The 25422-nt window shown below is 38.2% G+C and overlaps 1 protein-coding gene across 2 annotated transcripts in view; it reads left to right on the top strand.

Annotated features, from left to right (window-relative positions):
- The first annotated feature begins 18803 nt into the window (after window positions 1–18803).
- gabrb4 (gamma-aminobutyric acid type A receptor subunit beta4) overlaps window positions 18804–25422 on the top strand; it is a 48924-nt gene continuing 42305 nt past the window's right edge. For both annotated transcript variants that reach the window (XM_088441182.1, XM_088441181.1), the window contains exons 1-2: window positions 18804–19400; window positions 22999–23090. In XM_088441182.1, the coding sequence (XP_088297308.1) occupies window positions 19321–19400; window positions 22999–23090 (172 nt within the window). In that variant the 5' untranslated portion in view covers window positions 18804–19320. The remainder of the gene's footprint in view (window positions 19401–22998; window positions 23091–25422) is intronic.

Raw genomic sequence — 25422 nt, 5'->3', positions numbered from 1 at the left:
CCCCACCCCTTCTTATACAGGATCCTGTTGACAAACATAGCATTTCAATCACTGCGGCATGGCACCCTCTTTTGACACCCACGCTGTACTGCTTGCAGGCGATGTGATTGGGATACTATTTGATAGAACTAAAACCTCAAATGATGAGCTTTTTGGCAATGTTTTCCGGTGTGTTTTCTTCCACCCCTTACCTAAATATAATACTTGTATCTCTGCGACATCAAATTAACCAGGGCAAACAAACTTGAATTCCTCACAGATTCCCCAGCCGTTAGTCATATCATCATTAAAATATTTCCAAGCTGTCGACTCGGGAAAGAGGGCGTTCCATTCTGCTTGTGGGGGATCCTAGTAGTCACGTGGCTATGTGATGCTACAAACTAACAATAGATGCTTCTGAAGCTTTAAGAGCAAGAAAAATCCACCCACACAGATTTAAAGAAGAGGAGAGTCACAGGCACTATAATGCTAAAAACATGCAAACAGGGCTTCTGTGCAGCCATGAAACATGATCTTCAGACAGAAATATTTTAGCAAGACAGAAATATTTTAGCGAAACAGACGATAATAAACAGCCGCTGTACAACCCTCAAAGGAAGAACAAATATGCTAGTCCCCAGAACAACAACGCCAGGAGAGATAATGAAGTTATTTCCATGTTGCCTTTTGTGTCAGTTCAAAAATGGGACAGATGCCAGCACCCCCAAGGAACTAAGTGCTCACCCATCATCCTCCAGATTGCCTGGAAAATATGCCTTTCACTATTCTCTGTGACCCCTCCCCTTCATCACCTAGCAGGAGGGGAGCAGGTGGACCCAGCAGGGCCAGGTGGAGGCGTCACCTGTCACAATTCACAGATCTCCTACGCATGCCAAATGCAGTCAGACTTTGTGGAAGCGACAATGCTTCAAGCAGTGCACCACCAGCTTACACACAGAGTTCTATAATCACTGTCTAGACCAGTGATGTATGTTTAAATATATATATATATATATATATATATATATATATATATATATATATATATATATATATATATATATATATATATACACACACAAGAAATTTTAATAGTTTTAATAGTTTAAGATGCATGGAAATTCATTGAGAAAACGTTTTACTATTTTATTTTCATTCTTTTTGCACAAAGTTTCCATTCCAGCATGCAAATTGTGATCTCCTGCTTCTTTCCCACTTGAATGTACAACTATGTGTTGCCTTGACATGAAGTGAGTGACAGTCAGTGCAGGCATTTCACAGCAGTATCTGAGTTCATCGCACAACATTCCCTCTCACTCTCTGAAATACAACACAATCGATGATGGCAATGAGATGCAGTGTGACGAGTAGTCCATCAATACCTCCAGGAAGAAAGAGGTAGATTTATAAATCAATCTTGTCTATCACATTCTGATTGTACACGATAAATCAAAATAATCTGTCAGTGCAAGACGTCATGTCAGCAGGTTTTCCTAATTTGCACCCCAAAATAAACCAATTTCTAACAAATTGACCCATGCATAATGCTCTATTAGCAATAAGAGTACATCTGCTGATAGAATAAAAACAGTAAAATGACAATAATGGGCTATACGGTGGATATCATCAATTTTCAAGAGTTTTCCTGAACTGGTTGCCAGCCAATTGCAGGGCACACAGAGACAAACAAGCATTCACGCACCCAATCACACCAAAAGACAATTTAGTCAGTCCAATACACCTGCAGTGCATGTTTTTTGAAGGTTGTGGGAGGAATATCTATCTATCTATCTATCTATCTATCTATCTATCTATCTATCTATCTATCTATCTATCTATCTATCTATCTATCTATCTATCTATCTATCTATCTATCTATCTATCTATCTATCTATCTATCTATCTATCTATCTATCTATCTATCTATCTATCTATATATATATATATATATATATATATATATATATATATATATATATATATATATATATATATATATATATATATATATGCAGTGTGTGTAAATGTGAATGTTTTTAGCACCCCAAGATTCTTGCAGAAATGGACATTATGGGGGTAACATGGAGAGCCTTCTTTCCTTTTCTGCTGCATATAAATACCTAGCTGATAGTTATTTACAGCAGGTGCTCCATAGGAGACTCCGCCTACAAAGGAGACTGTGCAAACAAAACAAAACAGCAGGACAGGAAGTCAGACAAGAACATATGAGGTTCTAGCGCACTCAGGACTCCCCCAGGATTGTTCACATCTGCACAAATCAGCACAGTTATGTTAGCACTGTTTTTTCCCCGGTCCTGTCAGATGAGATCAGAAGGCTCAAATGGGCCACAGTTTGTTGGTCGACACAGGATCTTTGCACGCAGAGCTTGCCCATGGGACAGGTGATACTTCACATCTCAAAATAGTGAAACAATAAGACATGTGGATTTCACAGGCATTTCTCTATTATCTTCATCTTGCTATTATTGGAACTAGACAAACAGGGTTATGCTTTACTACACATTTGTGACACCTTTATTAAACATTTGTTCTGAATCAATGCAAACCTTAATACCCCATGACAAGAATTCCCTGTGTGTCTTTCTCATTTTATACTGCACAATCCATGAGCTTCTCTTGTCTTGTCTTGTCTCATCTTGTCTTGGTAGTGGCCAATCTGGAGCACCCGGAGAATTCCCGGTGGGCTGGGCTTTGATTTATTTATTTTTTTTAATCTAATATACTATGAATACTGATGTTGGAGGAATTGTACGTTCATTCGGACTAATAAACTAATAAGGGAAAATTATCCATTAAAATGCTGTGAACAAAAGTGGGTTGGGGTCTGAACACCGAAACAAATAAATCCCGATTTTATATATATATATATATATATATATATATATATATATATATATATATATATATATATATATATATATATATATATTTAACTCTGGTCTGACGAACGCCGGATTCTCAACTCTGCACATTTAGGTTGACAAATTAGTTTACATTTGATTTGACACCAGTAGAGATGGCCAGGGCTTGCCTGGAGAAATAGACCCTTTTTATTCTAACTAGCACAAGCGCATGAGGCCTGGCCTGCTTGGAAAAATATGGAGGTCCAAATCCTGCCCCTTTGGGCCTACATACTAGCATGGAGGCCTGTGCCTGCTTTCAATATACTGCACGAAGTGAATCATCTATATAGGACTCCATATATATCAAGTAAAGCATAAATAAGCCGCAGGGAAGATTCTGTTGCTAAATTAGCGGCCACTGAAGGTCACATTACGGAAGAATGCATAATCAGGCTTGTGCTTAATTCAACACTGACCATTTCAGAGGGAGAAGAGAAGCCATTTGTTTTCTGTTTGTAATATTGACTATCTACTGAAGTGGTAGCATATTCCTTTTTATCAAAAAAGTTACTTTATAATGATTTCACACATTATTAAAGAACATTGGTTTCATTTTTTATTACTGGACAACATGTAGAATTAGTGAGGAATTCATTGCTTTCATTGTTTCTAACAGGGCAGCACAGCTGCTTTGAGATGGCACAGGTCCCTTGGCTGAAGTCAATTACACATACACACTTACACACACATACACACACACCCAATCCCCTTATGTGCGCTCTGCAGCTGTTCCTGTTTGACTGTGACGACTCAGGCCAGATTAAAGTTTACACCGTTGCCGGAAAAATGAAGTACCTCAAGGAATATACTTTAGGTGTGAGTAAAATTGTCAAGTGTTAAACACATTGTATTCATATTTAATTAGAAAATATTTCATTCAAGAATGAAATTGTGGATGAAAACATATGTGTGACTCTATAAAGCAAATAAATGAGGTAAAATATTGAAAGACATTTTACAGAATAGGGAACATAATCTTTCACATTTTGATGTTTTTATCAAAGAAGAAAAGCAACACCAATAGAATTGATCAATTTATTAAAAAAAAAAATGCTATGAGGGCTAGGGAAAAAAGTTGACCAAATCAGGTTGACATTATATATATACAAAAGAAGCTCAACTGGAACCATAAAGACTCCCCTTAAAACGGTCAGAAGTTTGAGAACATTTCCAATGTAAAAACAGTGAAGATTTTTTTTTTCTTAAAGTGGAGCTGATCTTCAACAGTGTTTCAGCGCCTTGACATAAGGCTCCATTTCTTGTGTTAGTACACCACCTAGTGGCCGCATGGCTGATGTTATCTGTATGTTTAAAAAAACACTTATAGATTTAGTACTTAGTGGACTTTCATTGAAGATAATATTAGCTAAAGGAAGAAACGATATTCCCAAACGGCACTAGGGTTGTATGATCCAAGAATATAACCCCCCCACTACAATCAATCTTTAACTTAGCGGTTTTTATTTGTTTTAACCCGTAGGAGGCACTGAAGCAAAAAAGTTGCCCAGTCTGGTTGTGAAGAAGAAAAAGAAAAAGAAGCAGAGGAAGTTCTTGACCTCCCAGCTGCTAACAGGCAGTCTACTCGCAGGTTTATGCATAAAATATTGTTGACGCTTCGTCTAACTAACTTTCGAGTCACTATCACATGTATAATGTTAATTTATTTCTGACCTAAATGACCATAAGTGTTTGTTGACCTTTAATGGTCATTTCTAGCACACTAATGCTAATTGCGATGTTTTATTTGGGAGGGTTGCTTATGTGAGTTTTCAATTAAACAATTGATAAGATAATCGATTTTAGATTTGATAGTGACCACCCTAATTGCTAGGCAAAGATTTAGGAGAAAAATCTTCTAGTCAGATGAAAAAACGGGGCTCAGAAGTTTTACCCAAACCAAAAACAAAAAGCGTGTAAAAATAATTAGAAGATGTCGTAACTGCCAACAGTCCTTAATTCCCTTCTCACCAGGACAACATCTGATTCATTATCGACAAAGAAGAACAGAGACGACAGCAAAAAATCCATAGAGGGCTTAACCACCGAATTGAAAGTGGCAAAATGCCACTATAATTGTGCATATGTTAGCGTCACACATGAGAACCGTTGGCATAATTAGCTTCTTGACAACTGGGCAGTCAATGCTGGTTTGTTGTTTCTCCTATCGTCTGATAGTTCTGCTTACTTGGCCTTTGAGCATGATGCATGTACAGGGATCTTATCTATTTTCACATCTATTAGCAAAATATATAATAGCATTGTCAGCTAGCAGTGTCTGTCACAAGTACTGCTGATAAATTTGATTGAAGGTTATGAAATGGTTGACCGATATAGTCATTTATTTATTGTGGTGTGGGCTTCAACTGATGACTCACAGAATGATGTGAGCCCCCCCTTTTTTTAATTTTTGTAACGAGTGCGAACAATGCCTGCTGATAGCAGCAATACTGAATTATATGAAAACTAAGCGAGATGCAATTAAGTCCAAACACGTTGTGTGGAGAAACAATACAATCCATTCTGCTGCATTCCACCCTGCACGGCTGTGTTTCAGTGTACAGTTTTTCAATTACATTTGATGTAATATTTTCTGGTTGATTCAGGTGTATACAGGACAGTAAATTAAACTGTAAATTAAACTCTTATCCCTCACACCTCTGGCACAAAAATGAAGGATATCAAGCACAACATTTATAGCTTACATTAACAGTAAGAACTTTAAATGAGATTAATACCTTTGAAACGGGGGGTTTCCCCCCCCTTTTTTTTTTTAAACTTGCTGTTAAAAAACATCACCATGTTCAAGACTTGGGTAACGACCGATCACGGCTTGCCTGTTTTGTCATGTGCCATTTAGGTATCAGATTAAAACCGCAAATATCAACTTTTTACTGTAAATGGTGTTTGAATGCCACAGTGTAGGTAGTACGTCTTGTAAAGAAGTCTTGTAAACCACACGTCCAACATTCTGCAACTTTTGCAAAATTTTGATTTCATAATTTAGCTCATTTTCAGAATTTTCTTTTTTTTTTAAATAACAACCTGAGTTAAATTGATGTATTACCAAACCCTAGTTTACATCATTACTTTTACCCTTTTCTAAAAGTCTATTGGACATTTTGCAAATGCAATTATCTACACGTACGATTGTTGATTTGTGCTGTGTTTGTTCATTTGTGACTGGATTGGCTAGTTATCAACTGCCCCCTTCCATTTTTTTCCTTGTGGGAATGTGTTTGAGCAAGAGAGGCTGTGAGAAGCTTCCACATAATTAATTTGGAGGGCACTGTGGTCCACTGAACCGGGCCCACCCGTCCCATAATATATGTGCAGTGACAGCATGCTTAACAGGCATTGACCATCTCCACTATGACTCTGGTGGAAGGATCTATGCGAATGTTTTAGGCTCTAATTCCAAGGGTTCAGACAAAATTGCCATTGGTCCTAAAATGGAGATGTCCTGAATTGTCGTTTCTTTGGCAGAAGGAATTCTGGGTGCCACATTTGCAACCCTTCACAAAATGCGCTCAGTCTTGCAGGACATGGCAGTAGTCTACTTGTGTGGTTTATGATTCATTCGCTTTAATGTTCAGTATATATGTGTCAACGTAAGAAGAGTGCGAGAAAAGCGTTCACTGACGACTCACAACGTGGGAAATCTTTAAAGCACTTAACCTAAAGCACAACAAATGTATAATTTAGGAATATTAACACAAGAAAATATGAAAAGTTTCCGAAACATGCATTCTGTTTTGCTGTAGTTTTTCAATTGTGAGAGTGTTGGTGTGTCTTATGCTCATTAACATAGAAAATACCAGAATTTGACCCCATGTTATGGGTGTGTTTTATCCACAGGTGTGTTTTATCTTATTAATCTGGTAATCCGACACCTAAGTATACTGTGTTCTAGCTCTATATTTATTTTATCAATAATTAAATTCGAAGTTGTTTTGAGAAAAAAAGAAAAGAAAAATAGGCATTTGCTGTTATATTTGCCATGTCTTCTCCCCTACAAAAAAATCACCATGTTTGAGATCGATACGTTGCCTTCGCTGATAAATTGGCTGCAATAAAGCCTTCACACATGATAGGTAACATCTGTGTCACAGTGGCCTGCAGATGTCTCTCCAGCTCACGTTCCTGCCCCTGCCATTGACCTTTCGTGTAGCATCAGCCAAGAACATAATGTACAGTAGAAAGTCTGGAGTGGAGCAGCTGAGCTCATTGTTCTACACCAAAGTGCGTGGGTACAACAATTTATCTTTCCAGCTGAGTATCTATTAATGCCCAATGGTCTGCTGCTATCCGCTGGCCTTGTGGGGTTCAAATAGCCAAGCTGCATGGCTTTGATATAAGTGACTGCACAGTCTCCATATGTGCCCCAGTAATTGTGTATCAAGGGCGGTGGAATACAGGAATTGTATATCCTGCAAGGCATTATTTACAGAAGCGGATTAGGGGCAGTCAAGAGGAAAAAAAGAGTGGCAGGATTCTCACTCAGAGTACTGGCATTCTCGGGATTCCCACTTCAAAGTGAATTCTGACTTATTCTCAGTTTAAAGCAGTGCTTCTCAATTTTATTTTGCCAAGCCCCCCAGGAAAGAGAACCCCCCCCACCAATACAAATATGATTTTTATCTATACCAAAACCTGTATCCTTCTAAACATTAAAAAAAATCAACTTTCAATTGTTTATTTTTTTCAGCGTTACATTTTCATGTTACAGTTTAGTCCAAAGCAAAAAAATAACCAAGTGCATCAAAGTCACTGATATTGAAAGAAAAAAAATTCTTATTTTATTGTAATTACACTTCACATGACAAAACCAAAGCCTTCTCCCTGGGGTCACCCCCCGACACCCCCTTGGGGCTTGCCCCATTATCTGAGTGGCAATGGTTTACAGTGAGAATTCCCACTTTAAAGTGAGGATTTTGACCAATTTTATGAAGGAAAAAAAAAAAGGTAGCAGGATTCTCACTTACTCAGTTCTGACTATGAAGATTCTCACTTTAAAGTGAGAAATAGTCTACGTTCTAATTGTACTTTAAAGAAACAATCATCAGACTGCATTACATTACATTTTACTTACTTTTTTTTAAAATATCGGTGCATAACTTGTTTTCATTTTAAAATATAAAGCAAATCACTGACTGTACATTGACACATGTTTTAGGATTGCGAAAAAAATAAATAAATCTGAGGCTAAGCACTGTCCTGGACTTGATTACATATAAACCCTGAGGCTGAAATCCACTTGACTTCCCGTTAGCCACTTGATGCAGACATTTTTCTACTAAAATGACATTCCAGTGGCCCCTTTGCATCTGTGTGTCTGTTCTTAAAATCTACCATGTTCAAGTATGGCTCATTGAACATTTCTGATAAGATCACTTGACATACCTGGCTGATGCTGCCACAGAGCCTCCCACTGATTTTCTTAATGACCTACTCCTCTGCGCTTCTGTGATTAGCTATGATAGTTGGCTAATCTTGTAACTTCTGGCAGCTGTAAGCTATCTTGTCAATTAAATAACCCACAGTGGAGGATTTAGTCCCACAAGGAATTACTAGTAAATTATTATCCATTTATGGTCTGCTTACAGCTGTGTAATTACACTTGACCGCAGTTCCTCCTACTGCGTGATGAGGATGATTGCTGAAGTCCACCTCTTTTAATTAGCCTTGATGAATAAGCCTAATATTGTAACCAAAAAAGTACATTAGATGCAGGAATCAGGAATAGGAAAATGGGATATATTAGACAAACAGTGATTTGTGAAGACTTGGTGCATTCAAACTCAGTTGGACATTTCAAACTCAGGCAGAAATAATATCCATCTGTGCATTAATTATTAATAACTGCAAATACCTAAACAAAATGGGCTTTCTATTAATATATAAAAGCTGTCATATATCAGGACAACTGGGCTGAAATTACTCACATAATAATCACCTTCGCGCATCAAACAACGAGCCTTCTGTCTTCCATTCTAGTAGTTTGTATGTCAATGAATCAAGAAAAAATAAGGAATAGTATAGAGTACCTGTTGAGCTTGAAAGGGGGCTCCTCCCACCTGAGGTCCCTTCTGAAGGTTTCTTATTTTCCACATTTGGGGTTGTTTAGTTTTCCTTCCCTTTCTGGGAGCCTCGTTCAGGGAATACTGTTGTGTATTCATGATGAAAAGAAGTCTCTGTATGACTTCTTTTCACCGGTGAAGCCCTTTGAGACTTTGGTGATTCAGCGCTGTTCAAACAAACTTGATTTGATTTGAGTAGCAGTTCTGGTCCACACACGATTTTTGTTTAAAAAGGCACTCTTCTCACAATTTAAAACTTAATAAACGTAAAAACAATATGACTCTTCATTTGTCATTATGTTGATTTGAAAGTTGATTCTGTATCAAGTCATGGACCCAAAAATCTGAATGGAATCGATTAATGAGATATTCAAAGATTCCCTAATAGTTATATTTCCAACGTTTTATCTTCCTGAGATCTAGCCTATTAATATGTGTCCATTTTGTATCATCAAGAGCAAGACGTTAATTACATCCCACCCACACACCTGAAACACCATCGGAAAGGTCAGGATGTCCTCGATTGAGCACACTAGGACTATCGTCCAATAGAACAAAAAAATATCAGCGATCCTGAAACATTTCAGTAATGATGCATGTAATTAAATTCATTGAAAAAAGTCACACTAAATGACCATGTACTTTTGTTTCGAGGCATTTGCAGCGCTAATAATCCTCTTATTGTCGTTGTTGATACTACAGCGAGTGCTCCAAGATGGCTCCAGCTGCAGTTCCTTGCATCATCAAGCCAAGTCCTCTCTGAGCTCTTAAAAGCTTTTCAATGCATCTCAAAATATTTATGAATCGAAACACCGTTATTTTTCCTCCGGCGACTGAGTGCTATTGGTGAAGGCTGTGTAAGCCAACCGATGGAGTCATATTTGCAGACTCAAGCAGAGTGTCCATTTGGGCAGAGTCTCGTATTGACTCTCTATTAGGAGCAAGCCTAATGGCACTATAAGAAGGTTCTTGAATTAACGGCCAAGGGGTCACTCTCGCACCTTTTTTTTTTTAAATCAGGATTGTGTAATGATGAGGGGTGAGTGAGTATTGCATGTAGAAGTGGAGGTGTGTGCAGTCATGCGTCCGTTTTGTGGACAACAACTTGCCAGCCTTCTCCTACTTTTTTCCGCTCAACTATGAGGCTCATCGCCTCAGGTCTGTTTCATATTGTAAATTAATTATCTTTGCCGAAATTGTGTTTGAGTGAGTGTGCATGCGCTCTGTTATTGCAAAGGAAATGACAGAGCGAGCTATTATTTCCCATCTAGCGCCTTCGCACCTTCTATATTTGAATTAATTAATTCCAAGGCTTTTGCAAATGCATGCCCGATGCCAGTCACCAAGCTTTGAATTTCAAAGATTATGAGAGATAGAAGAGGGAAGCGCCATGGGTGAGTGGTGCAGGGTAATGACGCCTCAGACTTTGCGACTCAGGGTCTGTAAAAATTAATATAGGGGATAAACTTAATAAATGCTGCTATGTTCACTGGAAAGCTTGTGCTCTCTGAATTTTAAAATACCTTTGGCACCATTGTTTTGTTTCCCCCTCCTGTGTGTATACAGACTGCAAGCAGTCACGCGGCTGTTTCCATGGCAATATCTATCTGTGTGAGGAATTCATTAACCCTTTCTCGCAGGACTTCTGCGCCGAAATCCCACATTGAACGCAGAATAGGAAATAAGGAAGGGATGCTACTGTGCTATTTTTACATCACATGATATTATTTATGAATCACTACATATTATATTCCTGGAAGTAGAGGGGGATTCGTGTTTGCTTTGGCGCTGATATTCTTTGTTTCTGTGCCAAGCCCTGTTGTGTCAGGCTTTGACATTCTCGTTTCAAGGACAGCAGAAGAAAAAAAAGTTTGCTCTTTCCATGCAAATCACATGACATGTTACGCAAGTTACCCATTTGTCAGTGTCGAAGCCGAAAGACTAAATCAAAATTGTAGCGTTGCATAAGTAATTCGGGCGGCTCGGTGGCGCAGTGAATAGCACGTCCGCCTCACAATTCAAAGGTCCCGGTTCAAATCCACCTAGCCTTCCTGTGTGGAGTTTGCATGTTCTCCCCTAGCCTGCGTGGGTTCTGTCCAGGCACTCCGGCTTCCTCCCACTCCCCAAAAACATGCATGGCAGGTGAGTTGGACATACTAAATTGTCCTTACGTATGATTGGGCGTGTGATTGGTCGTTTGTCTCTGTGTGCCCTGCGATTGGCTGGCAACCAGTTCAGGGTGTCCCCCGCCTACTGCCTGAAGCCAGCTGAGATGGGCGCCAGCAAGCCTGCGACACCTATGGGGATAAGTGGCTATAGAAAATGGATGGATAAGTAATTCAAAGAAAAACCCTTGTGCACAAAAATAGACATCTACGTACATGCAAACCCTTTACAGGCAACAATGGAATGTTGTGACTTACTCAAGACTTTACTGGACAGCACATACATCACAGGTGCGATTTTGATATTGATAAACCGTCGAGAAGATTAACCCATCCCAGACCTTTACAAACCCTTGATTATCCATCCATCCATTTTCAATAGCTGCTTATCCTCACTAGGTCCACTGGCTTGCTGGTGCCGATTGCAGAACCATCGATAAGTCATTTGATTTCTGTCAATAAAGTATTTGGGTTCTACTTAAATATGACAGCCTGCAAATGTTCTTTCAATGGAATTCACTGACCAATGAGCAGTCAACTATAAAGCAATATACCAGAGTTGCAGATTCATGTTAGTATTAGCTATTAATATAACTAATTTGCCTGAAGTGTTGTGCCTTTCTCATGTTCATTTTGGAGCCAGGGCACATGTCGTCCTCCATTGTAGAGCAGTTCTTCTCAATTTTTTTTTTTTTTTTTGCAAAGCCCATCTAGGAAAAAGAAACCACTTGAACACCCTTCCCCCTTGCCTCGGTGACTATAAATATCAATATTTCTTTAAAAATTATACCAGAAAACCAAAAATTCTATCTTTTGGAACATTAACAAAAGAAAAAAGAAGCAATATAAATAAACTTTCAACAAATGTTTACTTTTTAAAGCGTTTATGTGGGTTACAGGTTAGTCGGAAACTGAAAGAAAAACTTCAAATGCATCAAAATGCCTGGAATGGAAAAAAAAAGTCAATATATATGTAAATAAAGAGATATTTTTGATGAACTGAATGAATGAATACCATTTATGGTCATTGTACACTGTGCAACACATTAGTAGAGATTCTTGAAACCTTTGATTCTGGGAAAACAAATACATTATAAATAATAATACATGTAAATTGATCTGGAACATTAAAACATGAGCACCGATATCTTGCAAACATAAAAGTCATTGTGCTGATTTCTTTTATTTAATGTGATTTAAAACATAAATGTTAATGACGGCAAGGCTACATTTACACTGCAGGGCTCAATGCTCAATTCTACTTTTTTTTGTGTGATATCTGATTGTTTTCCTGATGTCATTCACTAATACATGTGAATTGAGGCAAATAACTGCAAAGATTAAATGGATGTGTCAATGATTTAGTGTTCAAATAGGAACAGAATGTTTTTTAGTGTGTCCCTGGGAAATAATATTGAACTTTTAGTGGACATTTTTATTTTTGTGAAAAATTACATTTTTGGATTGTGCAAAATAATAGACCTTGAATAGCATAATTTTTCGGAGCATGTTAAAAGTAGAATCATGTGAATTAGTGAATAAATGAAGTTCCAGAGGTGAATGAGCGGCAATATCATAATTGGGGGCTGAAAATTTGACTAAGAAGTGAAATTTTTGGTATGTGTGAATGTTTTGAATGTTGAAATTACCAAGATGAATCAAGTGAGTTCACTATTTAGATTTTTTATGGGAATCAAAATAATCTGATTATTCTTTCATTGGAAATAAATAAGGTTTTTGGGGATGGAAATGTGAACTTGTAAACATTTAAAAAAAATTGCCAACATGAAATACAATAATATTCTCAGCTGAAATCTGAATAAAGTTTATTGGGGGAAAATAGTGGTCAAAATACAAAGGAGAAGATTAATCTTAAAGAATAGGAATAATATATGGATGAAGGACTTCAGCCTTTACACAATAAAAAATTTGGATGCAGAAGTCTCCAATGATCATTTTGTGGGACATTAAACTGACATTTTCCTGGGACAAAACTGAGGTTGATATCCAAATGGTAGAACCAGAGGGACATTTAACTTCCTGGTTCCACTGTAACATGTAACAGCAGTATGACACATCTAACCTTTACTTTGGCTGATTAGTGTGATCCAGATCCCCTGAGCACAAGCTGCTCATGCCATCATTATTGATCCTTCAGAAGAAAAAATAAAGCTCCGGTTTTCCCGATTTCCATCAAGGACCGACACGTGTCTCTTCACAGTCAATCAGGACATACTCATTAACTTCCAATTACAATGGAACAGTGGTACTGGGCATTATGAGCAATCCGAGTCCAGAGTTGAACAATCGAGCATGAAAACTATGTAGTAAATGTTGAAGCGCTGCATCTGTCAATTTTATGATTCTATTTAATGGTCACAGATGGTTGTAATTCATTCAACTCTCTGGTCATAAATAATAAATAGAATTTCCATCAGACATGCAGAGGAGTATATGTATTAGACATTTTTTTAATCAATAATCGGTGGGATATTTGATGCATCATTCTGGCTGCGATTGCATGATAATGCGATGTGATGAAAATCTGTTTTTTTTTGTGGTGTTAGAATTTGAAATGGCAGTGATATCAGAGAAAGACTTCAGTCTGTCTATTCTGGGATTTGAGAGTAACCCCTGTGAACTATGCTTGCTATTTGCGACATTGCATTGCGGTTGGGCTTTAACAAGCAGTACTGTGAGTGGGCTTTCGACGGTAGCATAGCAACAATTGCTGGGAGCCTGCTTGGAAGTAGTTCCTCCGAGCTGCGCGCTAGCTGTTCAAAGCCTCTGATCACATCATCATGCCAATGAGTGGCGTGATATACATTGTGCTTGAACCTTTTTCATCTTTGTCAAGTGCACCGTCCAACAGCTGCACTGATGTCGAATGCTCGTGTCCACAGCAGGGGAAACAAAATGGCAATGCGTATACAAATGCAAGTCCATTCAACTGTCAAAACCATGCAAATACAATGGTTTTGAAGCGGTCCTTTTCAAATAGTGTGTGTGTGTGTGTGTGTGTGTGTGTGTGTGGGGGGGGGGGGGGGTCATGTCACTCAACGTAACAGGCTTTACTTTTGCCATGTGAAGTGTGATTGCACATCCACGGCTCTAGGTGGTGCAGTGCTACTCAAAAGTCTCAAAAAGATGAGATTTAGAAAAAAAAAAATCAGCTCAATTTTTTAATACCTTTTTCTTCATGGTAAAATGTATAAGATTGGTGCTCTGTGTTGATGCTTGAGCTCAATTTGCATTTATTATTATTCATTGATTTTTTTTAATGTATTTATTGTTTGCAATCAAACGGTTCAGTTTGTTAAAATGTTTGGGGTTTAAATCAAGTTTGACTTTTTCCCCAGACACTTTGCTCCACTTTTCTTTTTCAGACTAACCTGTAATCTGTATAAACCCTGCATAAAAGAAGCTGACATTTGCTGAGCATCGATTTACATTGCTTTTTTTTTTTTTTTAGTGTCAAAAATGCTAAAATTGTAGATGTAAATGAAGAATTTGATAATGATCTTATTTATTGTCACAATGTTTTCTCTATCCTGGGAGGAAAGAATAATTGAGAAGAACTGCGTTAAGGAAACAGTTTTTTTTCTGTGTTTTGAAAGACAGCTTGGGTCACTATGCATCCATTTTAAAACGACGGCTTGTATTTGTCTGGAGACACCTGCTGCAGTGATTGAATGTGCAATGGTGACTCACCGCATGCGTTTTTATTGTCCCTGAGGTATCGCTTGTCTCAAACAGCGAGTCGCTCAGCAGAGAACTGTGGTCAGCCAGAAAAGAAAAACTTGAAAAATTAAAAAGGAAAAAAAACAAACAAACAACGGAAAATCAAGAAAATTGTAAAATTTTGTTCACATAGATTGTGGCAAATTTATGACAGTTTTGAGGAATGTGTAATTTATTGTTCATTTGTTATCACATTGTATCACATGTTATCACAGAACCCAGTGAGGAGACCCAGAGGATCTCCAATATTACTTTGCGGGTGTACTGAACGAAATGTCCTGGTAGTGTGCAAGTTGTTTCCATGACAAAATCATAGATGCAGTGTCCCTTTAACAAGTCAATTAAATATATTAGGTTTCCTAGAGACGACTAGGTTGACTGACAGCCGTGAATAGCGATGGGAAAAGCGAATGACTGGAAGGCAGCAATGCATTAACCATGTGATACTATTTATATCAAAGGTACAAGGTTGACCCAGTAACTCACATGTTATGCAACATGTGAATGAAGCAAAGTATAGGAGAGATCATGGCTCATGCACAAGATTGAATCTCTGTTATATCCCAGTACGCACACCCAAACATAAGCATGGATTCATCTTGTTTTCTGCCACACTTCAGATGTCACCACAAATTTTTCCAATATATCATGAACTACACAAGGAATTACTTAATAATAATAGCCTTACCCTAAAGGAAGAAATAAATAAATACATAAAAATTATATATACATATATATATATATATATATATATATATATATATATATACACACACACACACACAGTGGACCCCTGTGTTGCAGCGTCCCTGGCTTACGTTTTTTTATGTTGTGATGTGGAATGTTTTTTTCGCCCCCTCTTAACGGTATTTTTCTGGCTTCGCGACAAAAACAACTGTCATGACCCAAGGGGGTTGGCTGTATTTGTGTTGTTTTGTTTTCATCTGCAGGCGGTTTTAGATAATTGCGCTCATTTTCTGTTCTGTTGCCTAACTCCTCCACGCAACGCATCACTACAATGCTGGTTCCCTATTGGTCAGTCTCACTCGTTTCAAAATGGCGGAATGGTAAAGCGTTGTTCTATTGGGAGTGGTTACAAAACCGTAATTATAGTGCATTTTACTGTTAGCCATGGGTTCCAAGATTGCTGGTGATGTTAAAGAGAGAAGTGAGAAGATGATTTATATGGAATAAACTGGAGATAATTAAAAAAACAAAAATGAAGCTAGCCTAGCCTAGGCTACCCTTACTAGGGAAAATGTGCTTAACAAGCGCCACTCAAAGGTAAATAAATCATTTCTATATATTTTTTTTTATTTATGATGTATTCTGAATGTATACATGTATATCATATTTACGTAGCACTTACTATACTCTTTTGGTACCAATTTTTTATATGTATATGTGATTTTGATGTTTTTACCTGAGGTTCTAAATGCATTAGCTATCTAACATACTGTAGGTTTGGATTGCATTTGGTGAATTCGTCTTACGAGCCCAACCGCTGCACGTATTAATCTCATAACATGGGGGCCCACTGTATATATATATATATATATATATATATATCAATCTTTGGAAAAATATATTCTTGGACTGTTTTCCTTGTTATATATGAACATGATCAAGCTTTCTTTAAGCACTGTTACTGTTTAACATGAAGAGGCTCAAAAGTAGAAGCACCTCTCAGCATGATGCAGTGCAGTAGTTCTAACTAGGTATTGATGTACAGTAACTTCCATAAACTGCTCCTCCCTTGGGGGACATTATATCAAACTACAGGCTTTTACCCAGATTTGAATCACGTATAATGTATACCTTAATGCATCAAAGCAGCCATAGTGCCCCCTCACTTGCTTCCACTCTGTGTTTTTCAAATTTGTATTGGAAATAACAACTTCTTAAACTGAGAAGTTCTTATTACAGAATGTTACAAGTGAGTATAGCAAGCCACAAAACACAAAACACAAAATATGAGTTATTTTTCCCCCCAAGAAGTTTTTAAGATGTTTTTAAGATTTGAGACGATCATATTGAGGCTTTGGTCGGTCAATAAATCTTAACATCACTGATTTTAAGGCATTTATTTTTGGTGTAATGACAGTGTTGATAAAAACAAAACTTCAGCCTGGGATCCCTATGGGCCATAAGTGGTCCTTATTCTGAAAATAATTAGATAATTAATGGAACAATACTTTTTTTGTTTCCAAAACATATTTTCAATATTACAATTAACAATAAATATGACAATGTTTTTCTGTTCTATGTTGTTTTTGTCAGAACTACCACAGCTTTTTTGATGGAACAAACACAAATGATGGGCTTTCTCCAAAATAGTGACATCACAGTTAATCGGAGCTCACATAACAACCAATCGTGGCTCAGGTTGTGTATATTGCATATTCAGATTGCTTGTTGCCACAGCCCTGAGCAACTGTGATGTCATTCTCAGGCGACAGCCAGTGGGAAATGGCCGCCCCTGAGATGGGAAGTAACAGGTGGATTTTAATGCTGCATTCATATTCCATAGACTCATTATTAGTCATATTGTTGTTTTTAGACTAGTGGGGTCTCTTGGAACACAATGGAAAGAAATCTTTTGGGTTAACGTCCCCTTCAAGCGAACCAGTAGCTGTCAATGAAGGAGCTTAAAATTTGAGCTTTTATCAAGTCACTTGACGCTTAGAGTTTCACCCTTATTTTGTTCGCTCATTCTGCTATGTCATCCACAAGTACAAAATGGCTCATGAACCTGGACGGAGAATTGAATATGGATATCAAGCAGCTCCAGCAACAGATGACATCTGTTGGATTTGAAAATAAAACACCCATGAACGCGTGATGAGGATGCTGATGAAGCGCAAGTAGGCTGTGCTGGCGGTCCTTGTTACGTCTGATTTCCTAGACGTCTTATTGTGAAGACCCCGTCCCTTTTTTTTCTCCCCCTCGAAAATGGAAACACGATTGATCAGTTGCCGTCCGCTTTTGTCCCACTGACACCAGTGGTGACAGTAGCAGGTCTATTCATTTAAATGAGCCTTTGCGCATAGCCTTCGAATCAACACAACTGCATCAGTGCCGGATGGGGTTGCTTAGCAACTGGACAGCAAAGCGATCCCAGAAGAAAACCTCCTCCTCCTGTATAAAACACAAGCTTGTATGCTCCTTGAATGGTGATGTGAGCTTGCTTGTTAGCATTTTCCACAAAGGTTTTGTTGTTTATACCCGTGCTTCATGTGTAAAAATGTGATTAAGTCATTCAAACGGATTTTTCTGGTGGGCGCCATGCTTAAAGCACAGATTCATGCGCGCGTATGTATGTACCCTGTGTGTGTGTGTGTGTGTGTGGGGGGGGGGGGGGGGGGTAATTGTGACAAAAGTGGACAAATGTGGGAGAACACTCACACGCACACACACACACACTACGCTAGTATATCGGTTTCGGGAGAGAATAGCGTTTGAGCGCATGAAGCTGTCGCTAAGGAATTCACCTTAGGTGCCCCCCCCTCCCCCCTCCAGCTCGGAATATGTTTACATTTCAGAGCAGAGAACTTTTAAAATAGATGGGGGGTGAAGAAAAAAAATAATTGCGCGCCTTATGTCTCTGGATGGTTGGATCTCTGTCACTTGTGCAGTGGTTCAAGGAGGAGACTAGTGAACCGCGTCAGGTGTACAAACGCCATTTAAGCTGCACGGGAGGCAAGTGGACTTTTCTAATAGCGCCGCATTCGGAGGGGAATCTCTGATACATGCGTTGTCATATTAGGGGCATTTCTTTCCATGAGAGCAGTGATAGGTTGCTCTGACGTCTGCATCAGATATTACCACTGGCTTTTCCCCCCTCCCCAATGTGCATTTTCCCCTCAGTGACTTTGCGCTGATCTCCATCATCATCTGCAGCAGCGACAAGAGAGGAAAGCAGGGAATGAAGATTTCGCTTTTCTTTTTTTGAGTCCACCGCTCCCAGCCGAAAGAAATAAAGGTTTAACGACAGCACGTCTGGTTCCCGTAGCGCCGCCGCCGCAGCTGCAATCATGCCTCTCGTGCACACTTGGACCGGGAAATTTCATCCACCGATTTGAGACTACTTTCTATTTGTTTCTCGACATTTCGCGTTTTTGACATTTTGAATTGCGCTTGTTTTTTTTTTCTTCTTTTTTCTTTTTTTGGTGTGTGTGTTTGTGTGTGTGTGTGCAAGATGTCCGATCTGTTGGTGTTGGTCGAGGGGCTCTGTGACCTGCACGGATTTCCATAGCGGGGGCCAATTATTAAGATTTTTGACAGCGAGAAGCCTGCTTGAAGACGTCGCATGCGTAGATGTAGGCTAGCTTACTCGACATTCTACTCCCATTGCCTGTTTTTAACTTTGTGCATTTGCCGGAGGGACCACTGGACTGGTTGGATTATAGATACTAGAAATAAGGATTTGTGGAGATGTTGGGTCGTCAAGAAGATAAAATATGTGGAATTTTCTCAGCTCTGGCGGCTTTGTCCTTCGCATGCTTTATTCAAAGGTAAGCAAACGTCGCCCGGAAAAAAAAAAAAAAAAACTTTCACACCAATTGATGTGATTATCGGTCAATAAGAGGCTGAGATGTGACAAATCGCATTAAAGGGGTGCCCGGGCCTTCTTATTAAAGCCATTGCTTCCAATACGCTCTATTAGACGTCGCTGTGGCGCGCGCGCGCCATGTGTGCACCTCCTCGATACCAAAATGCAATATTCATAATTACGTGCAATATTGTGCGAGGTTGCCATGCACCCCAAGAGGGAGACCTTAGCAGGAGGCTGCTGATTACTTGATTGTATCACTCTGATTATTTGATTGATGGGAGTATGAAAAACAGTTTGTCTGCCTAAAGTCCCCAGAAAACATGTCTATTTTCAGATTACTTATTGATCAATTGATTGGCTGAATCCACCACAAAAAGATGAATAACCCTCACTGGTCATCCCCCCCACTTGTGTTAGATTTTAATTAAATATCCTCTCCACCTTAAAGAGTTTCTATTGAATCACACAAGGCCCAAAAGAACATCATCACAGCATGCACAATCCCATCGACGATTAATTTTGTTGTTAAAGGCCGTGATATACTGTGCGTCCCTTGTGGCCTGCTCCTTTTCCATGTCTGCAGTCTCCCACAGCCTCAAGAATCATCTCTCACCTTCTGACATTTCTATTAGAATATGTCCCAGGTTGGAGGGGGGGGGATCAGGTGGGCAATCTTGTCAGGTGTCATTCAACTTCCTTTTTAATGATGCCCTCGGGTTGGCAACCCACAGGTTCTGTGTGAGCATCCAGCTTGATGAACAGCTGCACTTTCTATATGAGCCAATTGAGCAGCGTATCCCCTCACTAAGCCGCCGGCTGTAGTCTTCCTACGAGGGGAGGTATTTTTACCCAACGCCCTATCCCCATTATAGCTAAATCTCATTGAACAGCCTCCCAGTTAGCTGGAGCACTGGTCTTCTTTGAAGTGCTGCAGGTCATGGCTCCAGTGTTAACGCTCCCGTCTTACGGGTCAAACTGACACTTTATGGTAAAACAGGTCGAGTTAAGGATAGACGGATGTTTGGAAATTTTACAAATATTTGCATCAGCTTATTCTAAAATTCTTATGGTCGGTAGCGCATCAGTATAAAAATGTTAATATTGGCCAATCTTCACACTGGTTGCAACTTTTTTACTTTTAGTGTTTGATTTAAATCATAAGAAAAAAAAAAGTTGAATTTTCCCATTTCAGTTGATTTTACATTTTGAAAATATAGGGAGCTGTTTACTGGCTACAAGTTACTTGCTAATGATGCTGGGAGCCCCCTGAACTTTTTTTTTACAGGTTTAGGTATACTAAAGTTTGGGGTGGGGGGTTGGCAAAATGTAATTGAGAAGCACTGTGCTCACGTAAATGAATAAGTCACCAAAGTAATGAAAAAAAAATCTATTATTTTTAGTTATGACAGAGCTTTCACTGCAGAGGTCAAGAAACACTTGTCCAATCAGTGCTGTGGGGACTCAAGTTTGTTCAGTAGTCAACGTGTGACTTACATAGTAGACCTTTGCGTGATTTATTTCTTGACATTTTAATCCATACTAACTATGTTGAGCAAAAAAAGAAAGCGGTTGAACGAATATTTACCAAAGGTATCACCGAACGTGATGGGGGTCAGCATCCTATTTCCATGAATTGCAATGCCAATTTGAGCCAGTAAAACATGCAAAAAAAAAAAAAAAACAACTTTTGTATGGAATTTGAAAAAAAAAAATTCACATTTCATTTTTCACTCAAGAAGTGTTCAGTAAATGCACATTTGAAACTGGTGGTGTTTAGTTCCGCCAACAAGGTTAAGAGCCACTTTTAGTCAAACATGACAAAAAACCTTTAAAAAAATCTATCGTACATGTAATTGAATGTGTGGGTTTTAAAAATTGGTAAATGTATTTCTTTGGGAATGTATGTTAAAAATATGGAGTTAGTATTGATTATTATAATTTTTTATGATAATCTTTTCCCTTTACCTGAAAATAATTCTATATATATCAGCCATTTAATAACCAGTATTGGAACCTACCGTGAAAAAAGAACATATAGGTATAGAGATGTTGCACTTAAACTTGCAAGCTGAGTTAATGTTTTTTAAAGATCTTTAAATTTATCCACGACTGTATTGCTGTTCCTGAGTAACGATGAAACAGGAGGGTTGAAGATGTCAGTCAGGCTAGTGCTGACTAAACGACGCTCCCGGGGATTGTCTGTCTTCATGTTCCGGCCAACCGAACCTGTGTCTCGACAGCATCGTGTGAAGCGATTTTTGTAACCCTGCATGAGATTATGCAAATGCACCCTCCTGACTGGAACATTTACTATTTTGGATGACCTGCTTCCATGAAATCCTAGACAGCTGCATATTCATTGCTTGAACAGATGACATAAATATACATAATAGTGAGTAGTATGAAGGCCTGCGCATGTTTGATATGGTAGAGAGCAGATGCAACTCTCACTCTCCCCAAAACCTCTCCTAAAGGAAGATACTACTTTTTTCTTGTGCATTTCACGATAATGTTATTTTCTCAAATTTTCCATGTATTGTTTCCATTTCCAGCCCCAAATTAAGCTGTGTCGATTACACCTTTCATGTTGGTTTGCGTTAAAAGTGTCAGCTCCTAATTAAGAATACTGTTTAGGAATATTTCCTAAACATACAATTTGTTAGACGCCAAGAAAATGTGCAATTGCTAACCGGTTAGCAATTGCATTTAGCATTAGCGCACTTGAGATTACCATTTGACTCTAACTTGAACAAACACTAACTACAATTTAGTTCACTCCTACATCATGACATGTGTACAAAGTCCAAGTCACTTACTGACAATGCTTTAACAATATTCCGTGAGTTAACTACAATGAGATCAATATCTTACTGATAATCTTCTTCTGCTTAGTCTTTATCTTCTTAACGAGCAGACTGGTCATGTTTCATGCTTGACTGACTAAAACCTAGCCGTTTTTTGTGATAGGTTATATTGTTGGATAGTGAAAGTTTTTTTTGGGAAGTTCAAAACTTTACATTCTTTTCAAGTGCTAATGTTGTCTTTAATGAAAGTGCGCTAACGACTAAATCAATTTGTTTTAACCACAACAACAGGATCAGCCATTTGACCTCTAGGTGGGGCACAACATGATGTTTTATGTTTAGATGCAGCAACAGTTAAAGTACTCCTCTGATATGCCAGCTCCACTTAGCAATAATTGAATGTTACTTTATATTTGGCACTCTTTTTTTTTAATTGTAAATGATCACAAACTTTTGATGGCCTGTTTTTTTTCGGGGGTGTTTGATGGGATCACTACTGGCCACCATTGTAACGCCACATGTGTATGTCTGAAAGAAAAGTCAGAGTAGAAAATGATGGCACAAACATGGTTTGGGTTTTAAAGTCGACTCACCCGACTTGGTCAACTTTTCCCCCTGGTCCTTGATGTTATAGCTGCAATGATGTACATTTCTCATTCTAGAGTCGCATGGGTATAAAATGCCCACAACATAAACAGTCACATTCAAACACTATATAAATATGAATTTTTCATTTGTGGTTTCTGCCCCCAGCTCCACTGGAAGCACCGGAATGTCTGTGGCCAAGACTACCGTGGACAAGTTGCTGAAGGGATATGACATCCGTTTAAGGCCTGATTTTGGAGGTAAGTGTTGTGACTGTCCGCACTGGGGACTCATGTTCTTTTCGATCAAGTGGATTTCCAAGTCAAAGTTTGCGTGCAGTGTAATCTATGACTCACTCCTCTGAGAATCTGTCCAAGCTTCCCTGTGGCAAAACATAGCTTTGAAGTGATTGCAACCGTGTCATTACTATGCATCTGTTCACATATCGAAGATGGCTGCCCTACGGAAGTGGGCCAAACATGGAGATGAGATGCAACACGTACAATAAGCAATTACAAAACAAATATGCATAGTTCCTTAGAATGGAATAATATCCATATCTTATAGTCCAATAGGACTGCAACTTAGGTGTTCATTCAGATACGAAAGGTCTGTAATGCAACTCATTCCTATCCAAAATTCAAACATTGGTGCAAAACAGACTTTTCATTAAAAGGACACGTTAATGGAGTGTGATGTTAATTAAATGAATGCAAGGAATTCAATAGTCTGTTGTTCACCACTTAAATTTATTTTTATAATAAACAGTTACCTTGCCAGGAATAAATGTACAGTAAGTGGAAAGATATCATCAGCAGGATAAAGCTCATAGTATAGTGCCAGCAAATTTTATGATCATGCATGTTCTGCCACATTAATTTAATTTTAATGCCTCTGCTAAACAGGTTTATTGAATCCTTCTGTTGTTTGGATCACAAGTCTCTGTGCCTGTCTTATTTTAAATGCTTCCAAATGAATTAATTGTGAAAGTATTTCTGTTGAAGGAAGTCAGAAACCACAGAATTATTTGACAACATGATTATTTTTTTGCCATATTATTAAATGTTTAGATGATGATGGCCGTACGCTGCTCCATCCAGTAAAGAAGAAGAACATAATTTAGAATAACAGAGGAAAGCAGTCTATATTAGTGTGGGCTTCAGAAATGGCTGCACAATAGAACTGAACTATTAGCTTCCGGAAAATGTCATGTGATATGGACTCAGACGTAACTGATCTTGGCTTCCCAACCTCTCTGAAACATTAGTGGCTAGGAAGCACTGATGAGCATTTCGGTCATGTAAGTGATGAAATGCGGTCTCTATAGAAGCATACGTTCTATTGCTATTCTGTCGGCGCTTCTGGCTGAATATTTGCAGAGCGATCACTTGTTCTTTGATATGGAACACAAAGTAATCCAAAGTGTAAGCTGACAATTGTGTCAGGGCTTTCATCCCAGCACAACACTACAAGTACGAGCAGTCAGAATTGACCTGCTTAAAACTAAAGCTTAGTTAGGAGGCTACAGTATGTACAGGCACGTTCTTCTACATAAGTTAACAAACTCAGACAGTGTTTTTGCCTAAGTAATTTGAATATCATCCCACAATAAATATTATCGTAATATTTATTGATACCTAGATCACTTGAAATTTAAAATAGAAATGTACAAATAAAACAACCTAAATGAAGTTCTCTGCACACATCACAAACACGCCAGCGCCATCTCAAGGTAACCAAATGAACTGCATTATTATTGTCGTAATTCACATTACAAAATGACCTCAAGAATGAATACATTTCGTGCGTAGAGTTATCACTGCACATTTACAAAATTTCTGTAAATGCTGTACAGTTATAAACTGTTGGTAAAATTCTGATCGAGATGCAAATATCTACAAAAACAAGAGCTGTGGGTATAGATTTTTGTATTGTTGGCATGAAGTAAATAATGGTGGTGTGAGTATCACTAATACAGATACCGATACTTTTAATTAAAAAAAAATTATATGGTGTTTGAAATAATTCATCCCATTAATATATATATATATATATATATATATATATATATATATATATATATATATATATATATATATATATATATATATATATATATTATTTACTTTCACTTTCTTGTTGAGTTCTTAAACATGACATTATGTTACTAAAAGAACAAAATAACATTGACATGGGAATCAAAGCAGGACTACACTCAGGGAAACATATAGCTAGAATTCAAAATTTTTAAAAGCAATAAACTAGGCTCCAAAATAGTCTTGAACAATACTGAAAATGCAAATTGTCACAGCTTCAGTACAGCATGGAAGGGCGGACCAAGGGCATGTCCTAAAAAGAAAAAAATGTCCCACTAACACTTTGGTATCCATACAATTACAATATTTACTTACAATATTAACTTACTTACTAGAATTAAATCTATTGATACAGGTATACACATAAAGTATGCAGAAAATGTAAGACATCTACACTGATACTGAGCAAAACCTTTGACACAAATGTTATGCTTTCCTTGACATTTGACCTTAACATGTGTTTGCACTGTGGGACATAATTATACTGTATGATTAA

This window comes from Hippichthys cyanospilos, chromosome 18, assembly GCF_059441005.1.
Source record: "Hippichthys cyanospilos isolate Australia breed blue-spotted pipefish chromosome 18, RoL_Hcya_1.0, whole genome shotgun sequence".
Taxonomy (NCBI): Eukaryota; Metazoa; Chordata; class Actinopteri; order Syngnathiformes; family Syngnathidae; genus Hippichthys; species Hippichthys cyanospilos.
Note: the sequence above shows the minus strand (reverse complement) of the source record. Positions and strands in the feature narration are given on the sequence as shown.